At 56.4% G+C, this 8,937-nt stretch overlaps 1 protein-coding gene across 1 annotated transcript in view; it reads right to left on the reverse strand.

Moving 5' to 3' along the window:
* The window catches only part of LOC103901091 (voltage-dependent L-type calcium channel subunit alpha-1S), a 34,405-nt gene that overhangs the window by 14,653 nt on the left and 10,815 nt on the right, over positions 1–8,937 (reverse strand). Inside the window, exons 5-13 of the mRNA XM_019472728.1 lie at positions 8,373–8,479; positions 7,854–7,941; positions 7,470–7,577; positions 6,563–6,615; positions 6,150–6,296; positions 5,667–5,868; positions 4,063–4,221; positions 3,608–3,718; positions 3,018–3,101 (exon numbers count right to left, since the gene is read on the reverse strand). Of these exons, the coding sequence (XP_019328273.1) occupies positions 3,018–3,101; positions 3,608–3,718; positions 4,063–4,221; positions 5,667–5,868; positions 6,150–6,296; positions 6,563–6,615; positions 7,470–7,577; positions 7,854–7,941; positions 8,373–8,479 (1,059 nt within the window). The remainder of the gene's footprint in view (positions 1–3,017; positions 3,102–3,607; positions 3,719–4,062; positions 4,222–5,666; positions 5,869–6,149; positions 6,297–6,562; positions 6,616–7,469; positions 7,578–7,853; positions 7,942–8,372; positions 8,480–8,937) is intronic.

Raw genomic sequence — 8,937 nt, forward strand, 5'->3', positions numbered from 1 at the left:
TCGTCCCCAGCAAGCTGGGGTGCTCTCAGCATGACTGCTTGGACACCAAGACAAAGCCAGTGCAGGTTTGCTGGGAGCGAGCACTGAGAGTGGTAGTCCCATGTGTTGGTAGAAGGCAAACCACTGCCCAGCACCATTCACCCACTAACTGAGAGGCAAGAACATCGGCATGCACATCGGCACACGCAGGGCACACGCACGCATTCACAGAGGAGTGCTCACTCACACACACACACACACATGCACACCAAACCCTTAAGGCTCCTCAAAGCTACCTGGAGACACACTCCTCTGCAGAGAGCCTGGGACACTCTGGGGCAGGGGGACTCCTTCCCGGTGCAGACACCAACACCTGACCCTCGGTGGGGTGGCCCAGCCCCAGCGCCCCCTGCACAGACCAGGCTCGCTCCCGGGGGCCCAGCCAGCTATTGCAGGTGGCTTTGGGTAGGCTGGGAGGGTCGGCCCTTGCGAAGGGGCTGAGCTTCCAGGGCAGGCAGTGGCAGGAGTGACACTGCCCACACCCTACACTTCAGAGCTTGGTGTAGCACTGCCAGAGGGGGATCCCTGCTTCCCTCTTGCCCCAGACCACTCAATACCCCCGTGATCTGGGGGAACTCAGTGACTGAACAGCCGTGAGGATCTGGCTGTGGTGGCAGGCAGAGGGCTCCTGGCAGCACATCTCTCCCCACTGTCTCACCCTGACAGCCGCACACAGAGACATGAGGGAGGAGAAAAGAGGCAGAATGGAAAGAGAGAGGAGGAGAGGACAGACTTTGCAAACCAGAGTTGCGTGCCTGGGTGCCACCAGGAATGGCTTGCCTGTTGCGAGGTGTCACCCGCCACTCCTGCACCATGGTGCAGGCTTGTTTCATGAAGGCCACCCTCCTGAAAACACTGTAGCCCCCAAGGTCTGCCTGTGCCAGCAAGGTGATCTATGATGGGTGCAGTGGTTGCAAACAGCTCCTGGGGACCAGAGGTAACAGACCCACCTTGCACTGACCTCTCAGCATGGAGGAGACTTACTGGAAGGGGAGGTGAGGTTGCCCCCCCGCCTCTTAATCCTAATCCCCCTGCACATCACCAGATGGCTGGGAAAAGCTTGGCGATGTTGGGAGAGATGTGGGCTGAATGGAGAAGAAAGCACGTGGAGGAAGGGTGGGGCAGCTGTGAGGGGCTCTGCTCTCAGGAGGGGACCTAGATGGTCATTGGGGCATGAGACCTGCCAGAGCAGGACTGCCTGTGACGGAGGTCCCTGAAGAGCTTGGGGGACTGGGAGGGGGAGACCAGTGCTCTTAGTGCCCCAGCACCCAGACCTGGGGGAGAAGACCAGGGAAGGTCAGACCATATAGGACCATTCTTGAAATCCTGCCTGGCCTTCTGCACAGCCCTGCCACTGCCAATGGCATTGTGGCACACAGACCACAGTATCTGGGTCAGTCCCTGCGAGCCCAGCCAGGGCACTGGACTCCTCCAGGTGCCTGTGACCTGTGTCCCTGGTCATCCCCACAGACCCATGGCCGAGCACAGCAGTACCTTGGCATCTGTGCTAACTGACCCGCTCTCTCGCCCCACAGGGACTGAAAATCTCTGCCCAGTACAGGTCCTTGAGCACCCTTTGAACTTCATTTCTGAGTGACAACAGGATGGGGAAGGAGGTAGCACACTAGGAAATGATACCCTACAGGCAATGGGAAACCAGGTCACAGGTGCAGAGAGCTGAGGGTCCAAGGATGGGGTCCTGGAGGACCTGGTGACAGATGGAAAAGCTGGGAGCTCATCAAGGCTGAGAAGCCCAGAGGCTAGAGGATGGCAGTATCAATGTGCAGGGCTGTGCAGGGGGGAGCATGTTGCTGTCACAGGGGAGTAAGGTGGATGGTTTTGCTCATCCCAGATCTTTGAGGCCTGGACCACCCTCCAGAGAAGAAGGTGACCGCCACTAAGGGCCCCTGAACATCCTCTCCTCCCCAGCACAGAAGATGGCTAAAGGTCACCCTGTGCAAGGGTGGCAGTGGCAGCAGCTCTGCCAGACACAGTCCTGCGGTGCACTGGAGCTGGCAAGCCCTGCTCCCAAGAGGAGATGGCATGCGAAGTCACTAGAGAGGGTTAATCTATAATCTACCCAATCCTACAGCTGCTTCTAGAGTTACCATCACATCTGCTAAATGCAGCACATGACCTCCGGGTGCAGAGGGGCATTTTCAGTGCTAGACACAGGGTGTGGATGTCCCAGTGCCATGAAAGGCAGTGGTGCGCTGGCTTCCTAGCACTGCTCTGAAAATGCTCCCAGCAGAGCGCTTACCATACAGCCACTGCCTGCAGCCACCCAGCCACACAGTTTATATGGTGTCGAGCTTCTGAAATAGTGTATAGAGTATACACATATATACAGTCAGTATGTGTATACGTATGGATCTCTGTATAGAGGGACAAACGCAAAGCAAATGCCTTGAAATCTGATGTGTCTGATCCTCCCCTGGCATGGCCCAGCAGTGTCCTGTGGGTACAGGGAGCTGTGGGAACCCTTTTTCTTCCCACCTGCACTGATCTGAGGCTGGATGTGTGGGTGACTGCCTGTCCAGGTGTGCGCACGGGGAAGACAGGCAGGATGAGTGGGGCAGGGGCTGGCATGTGTCCTGCTCCTCGTGGTCCAGTCCTGAGGGAGTAGACTGTTTTCCATAGGATCCCAGTGCCTACAGATTCAGGGGAAGGGAGGGGAGGGGGCAGTGTGACATGTTGGCTGGCTGGGGATGGTCCCCTATGTTTAAACAGTGCTTTAAGATCCACAGGGCCACGGCTGTGATCTCCACACACTCATGCCGCGGGCTGATCCTGGCTTGTCCCTCCTCAGAACCAAGCAGAGCAGGGGGAGAGGAGAGGACACCAACACTCTGCAGAGTTGGACACCACACCAGCACCCCTGTCTCGCCCCAGGGCAGGGGCTGCGGCACAGCCTCAGGTGGGTGCTGGCAGTGGTGCTCTGCAGGGACACTCTCGTGCCCGAGCAGCCTGACACTTACGTCAATCTCGCTGAGGATGACGTCAATGATGCTGCCAATCACTATAAGGAAGTCAAAGACGTTCCAGGGGTCCCCAAAGTAGCCCTGCCAGGGAAGAGCCAGAGAACAGGAGTGAACATCCAAGGCTTAAGCCAAGGAGGAGAGAGATGCTGGAGCCCAGAGGAAGGAGTGCCAGAAGGATCACCAGTGACCTCTGGCACTTCAGGGAGAGCCAGAAGAAGGGATGGTGGTCAGACCTTGTACCCTCTGGTCAATTGTTTGGTCCTGTCTTGCAATGGTGTGAAATGAGGAGGGTGGATTGAGGTGGCTAGAGCTATGACCCCACCAGTGACAGATGACCCTGAAGATGGGAACAATGGCTGGCTGGATTGGGTTGGATTTAGCTAGCAAGGATAGCCCTGACAAACAGTAGTCCTCCCAGAAACTCACAGGTCCTGCACATGGGGGTCCCCAAGGGTCTTACAAGGAGAAGTTCTCTGGAGTTGCAGGCCTGGGGGTGCTTGTAGTGGAGAAATGCCAAATGCAGGGTAAATGGACCCCCCGGCCTGGCCTGAGGCCCTCTCCTGCTCTCTGGACCATGCCCTCCTCACCTTGGCTTTAAAGGCCATGAGCTTGAGGATCATCTCCAGGGTGAAGAGGATGGTGAAGGCCACGTTGAGGATGTCTGAGATGTGGTTCATTTCTGCAGACTGGTTGTAATGCTGAGGAGAAGGCAGAAGAATCCATGTTAGCCCATGGCAGGTCCAGCCTCCGTTGTGAGCTCAGAGGTGTGTGCTGGATGCAGACCCCACCTCCCACAGACCTATGGCCCAGCAATGGTCAGCAAAAAGGAAATTTCCCCCCTGCAGCCCCTTCTCTGGGCTCCCCTCATCCAACCAGTCCCACTTTGCCCCTATCCCCAGAGGTGCTGAGCACACACCATGAACTTTGCTGTGTAGGAAAGACCTTCTCCCCAGAAGCTCTCCTGGAGATGGCAGGGCTGAGCTAGCCCATCCGCCACCACAGACACCCCTCCACCACCCGAGGTGGGCACTGTGCCCCTTACCTGCATGCCCAGGCAGATTGTGTTCAGCAGGATCAGGAAGAACATGAGGTACTCAAAGTAGGAGGAGGTGACCACATACCAGATCTGGTACTGGTAGGGGTTCTTGGGGATGTAGCGCCGCAGCGGACGAGCCTTCAGTGCATACTGCACACACTGGCGCTGGGGAGGGGAGGGCAGGTGTGATCCCACAGCGAGGCACAGGGCAGTGCCAGGGGCACAGGCACAGAGTCAGCACCACCGGCAACACTGCACGTCCCCACAGACACAAGTTGGATCTCCCCCTTCTCTCTCAGCCCAGTGACATGGGCCAGGGACAGTGATGGTTCAAGTATCTGCTGTGCTTTCTGCAAATACACCCCCAGAGCACCCATATGGGACAAAGTTTTCAAAGCCACTGCTTGCCTCCAAAGGTTGCCATGCTTGCCCTTGTACCAACCCCTCCAGTCTGAGCCTGCCTGGTTATCACGGCACTTTCCCAGGGTCTCTCAGGACTGGCCAAGAGCAGCCTGAAGACATCACATGAACCAGGGGTGAAGGGGGCACTGAGTTTTCTCTCTGAACCTGAGAGGTGCTGAGCAGGCCCTTCCCTCCCCAGCAGGCCAGGGCCATCTCTGCTGGGTTCATGTGCAGCTCACATCACTCCCAGCACCCTCAGCTCAAGGTGCCCGTGCTGCATCTGCAGGCTTGCTCAGCACATGAGCATGCCAGCACCTCCTCTGGGCCAGCAGGCATCCCCATCTAGCTGTCTTCCCCAGTGTGTGTCATGTCCTCTGCCAATGCCGGTCTTGCTTCTGCTGCTTTCAACCTTGATGTCCCCAGCCAGAATCACAGCATGACAGCATCACAGAAGGGCTGGCAGTGGAAGGTGCCTCTGGAGATGGTCTAGTCAAAGTTCCCTGCCCAAAGCAGGGCCAGCTAGAGCACGTTGCCCAGGACCGTGTCCAGTTGGGTTTTGAATACCTCCAAAGATGGAGACTTCACAACCTCTCTGGGCAACCTGTTCCAGTGCTTGACCACCCTCACCATAAAAAAGCGGTTTTTTTTAATGTTTAAATGGAATTTCTTGTTTTCTTCAGTTTGTGCCCATTGCGTTTTGTCCTGTAACTGGGCACAACTGAAAAGAGCCTGGCTCCATCTTCTTTACACCCTCCCATTAGGTATTTATACACATAGGTAAGATCCCTGTGAGCCTTCTCTTCTCAACACCAGACTCAGCTTCTCAGCCTCTCCTTATATGACAGATGCTCCAGACCTTCAATCATCTCAGTGGCCCTTTGCTGGACTCACTCCAGTACGTCCATGTCGCTTTTGTATTGGTGAGCCCAGAACTGGGCACAACCCCCTGCTCCAGCTCAGTCTGGGCACCCTACCTGGACTAGAAGGCCCACTCCCTGGTTCTGGTCCACTCTACCCTTCCCTTGCCAGGCTTGCGTTGTGCCAGGCATGGGTCCAGCTGACCCTGCCCTAGCAGCAAACAGACCTGGGGCAGGTTCAACTCATGTGCGCCAGCAGTGCCACCACTAAGGGCTGATCCAAATCAGCCAGCCCCAGCAGTGCCAGATCAAGGGCTGGTCCACCTTGCCCTGTCCCAGCAGTCCCATTACCTGGTTCTTGTCCAGCTCACAGTTCTTGTACTCGCTCTCCCCCTGCTCCTGGAAGGTGACAATGACAAAGCCCACAAAGATATTCATCATGAAGAAGGCAATGAGGATGATGTAGATGATGAAGAACATTGCAATCTCCACCCGGTAGTTGTAGGTAGGGCCTGCATCCTCAGCATTAGTGTCAATGGCCATGTATAGCAGCCTACAGGAGGGAAAGCGAGGCAACAGAGATCCTAATTAGGTGGGAAAGACCATCTCTCCTCTTGAAGGTTACGGAGAGCTCTGAGGACATCCCAAATCCAACAACGGTGGGACAGAGCTGCTGGGATGACCTTGTCAGCTCCACAGCCACTGCCAGGATGGCTAGCCCTGCTCCTCAGCCTGGGCAGCTCTTCTTTCTTTACCACGGTAAAGGCCTGTGGCAGTGACCTGCTCCCAGCACAGACCCATCCCTTGGCAGGCCCCGCGCACAGCCAGACTCACTCCGGCCAGCCTTCGAAGGTGGAGACAGTGAAAAGTGACATCATGGCTGAGAAGACGTTGTCGAAGTGGAAGTTGCTGTGCAACCAGACACGCTCCTGTAGCTCAATCTGTGTGGGGTCCCCGTCCACGTAGTTGATGAAATAACCCCTGCAGCAGAAGGGATGTGGTGCTCACCGGGCAGGGCCCCCTTCAGCCCACCCACTGCAGCGCTGGCCCAGGGCTCTTTGGTCCCTGGGAGGGGAGGAGAGCCCTGTGCTTGTTTCTGATTTACCCCAGGGTGAGGGAGAACAGCACAAGACCCCACTTTTTTGGATGCAACATCCCCATGCAGGAACACAAGTGGCCCCCGCCACACACACCCCTCCCATCCCTGGCCACTGCCCTGCTGGGGCTGAGCTGCAGAGAGCTCTTACCTGCACTCCTTCTCCGTCATCTTGGATGGATCTGTGCATCTATAGAACTTGCCCTGAATTTAACAGAGATCAGAAGAGGCTCTGATTTTGCTGTGACTTCAGGAGCCACGGGGAGCCTTGACTTTTTCACAGCCCACAGTCAGTCCCTACCCCCCCCTCCGTGCTGACTCTGGCCCCTGCCTCACACCACCGCTGGCTTCCCCACTCTGCATGCCAACACAACTCAGTTCACAGGGTGTTTCAGGAGCCATGGCAGACCCTGGGGTCAATCCCAGGCTGAGACAAGTAAACATTGCCTAGTGATGGGAACAAATCGTCCAGGGCCCTGAGCTGAGACCTATCATCTAGCTCGTCCTATCTGGGAGCCAACTATTTGGAAAATAGGGAAGGAAGCAGTAACCACAGAATTAACTAAAAGTTAAGGTATGCTGACAGGTCTGCTCAGGCTGCAGGGTGTCTCCCCACATCGGCTGGGAATTTAAGCTCAATTATTAGAACAAAGCTGAGCTCAGCCAGGGCCAGCTCTGCCTTGGAGTAGCCAAGGCCCAGAGAGCAAGAGTGGTGCTGTGAAAAAGGAAACACTTTGCATCCAAAGCGCAGAGGAAGTCAGAAGCACTTGCCGCCTTAGAAAGGGGAAACTGAGGCACTAAGTGGGGCGAGGCAGCTGGTCCCTTTACATGTGCTGTCTGGACCTGACAGTATCCTGGGTGTTTCCTGCCCGCCTCCCACTGCAAGCCCTTCTGCTGGGAAGTCTGGTGCAGGCAGGTCTTCTGGCAGAGCACAGACAGTACGGTCTGTGCTGACCTCAACACTGGGAGACACCATCCCCAAGGGCTATGACTAGAAGAGCCTGTCCAGGATGTGCCTGAGCAGAACGTCTCTCCTGCCCCTCTGAGACACCTCTCACCTTGAAGAGCTGGACCCCGATGCAGGCAAACATGAACTGCAGCAATGTCGTGACGACCACAATGTTACCGATAGTCTTGAGGGCCACGAACACGCACTGGACCACATGCTGTGGAGGTTGAGGACAGTGTACATGTGAGCATGCCTGGGGCAAGCCCCTGCTGCGTGTCCCACACCCTCTCACTGCAGGGATGGGCTCCAGGAAGAGCAGGAGCCTGCCGAGAGCAGTGGGATGGGACAGACCCCTTCCACAGGCGGGGAGTGGGAATTGGGTTCCTGGCCCCGCAAACCCCACAGGGCATGATGCCTGCCACATAACCTCCCGTGAGGACTCCCGTGGGCCGGGAGTACTTTAAAGGACCCCTAGCCCCAGCCTCCCTCTTACCTTCAGTCCCTTTGCCCTGTTTATGGCTCGCAGAGGCCTCAGCACCCTCAGCACCCGGAGGATCTTCACCACTGAGATGGCACTGGACCTGAGGAGGAAGGCAGAGCTGAGATGGGGCGATTCCCCTGCCCAGGCCAGCCTGGCACAGCCCCACCAAGTAACCATGGAGGCCAGGCTGGAACCATGGGTGAGGGGCAAGGGATGGCAGAGACAGGCGGACGTCACTAAGCCATCACCCCACATAAGGCTAAGGGACACTGGCAGCTGGAGAAAGCAGCTCCAAATTGAATTCCTACCCAGATCTTCACCTTTGACACTCAAGGAGTTTGCCTCCCTGCCTCCCAGGTGTCCATGCCCTGTGTCCCTGAGCATGACTTTATGGATACTAACACATGGGCTAACGCCCAGCCCTTGGGCTGTCTGCTCCCTCTCCATCCAGCACAGAGAGCTGCAGCACCCCAGCTGCCCTGCCAGGCTAAACAGACCAGTGCCAACCCCGCGAAGCGTGGAGGTGCTTACTCGATTCCCATGGAGATGAGGGAGACAGCAACCACCAGCAAGTCGAGGATATTGAAAGAGTTCCTGCAGAAGGAGCCTTTGTGCAGGAAAGCACCATAGGCTGTCATCTGGGGAGCAGAAGGAGTTAGGAGAGAGGCCAGGCAGGGCTCGGGGGCATGGTGCCTCCACAGCCCTGGGGCAGACAAGGCACGAGGGGCTTCTCACAGCTCCATGGCTTGGGGACCCTATCCTGCTCAGACCTCTACCTCTGCAGCCAGGCAGGAAGCTGACTTCAGCTGGAAATCCTCGGTACTGTACTGGCTGGAGACAAAACACTTCCCAGTCATTCAGCAAATTAAAGAGGAGAAGAGTGAAGAGACTTGGAGTGGGAGCAACGTGCAGCAGCTGCTTGAATTACTGTTTTACTCCACAGATTTCCATTGCTTTCTCTTTCTTAAAGTTTTTCTTAAGGGTCTGTCCCACAGATTTCATTGCTTTCTCTTTCTTAAAGTTTTTCTTAAGGGTCTGTCAGAATGAAAATGCTGATGCCATGGCCCATCACGTCACAGCGCAGCTGACAGCTGAC

The sequence above is a fragment of the Aptenodytes forsteri genome, unplaced genomic scaffold (assembly GCF_000699145.1).
Source record: "Aptenodytes forsteri isolate BGI_AS27 unplaced genomic scaffold, ASM69914v1 Scaffold213, whole genome shotgun sequence".
In the NCBI taxonomy this organism is placed as follows: domain Eukaryota; kingdom Metazoa; phylum Chordata; class Aves; order Sphenisciformes; family Spheniscidae; genus Aptenodytes; species Aptenodytes forsteri.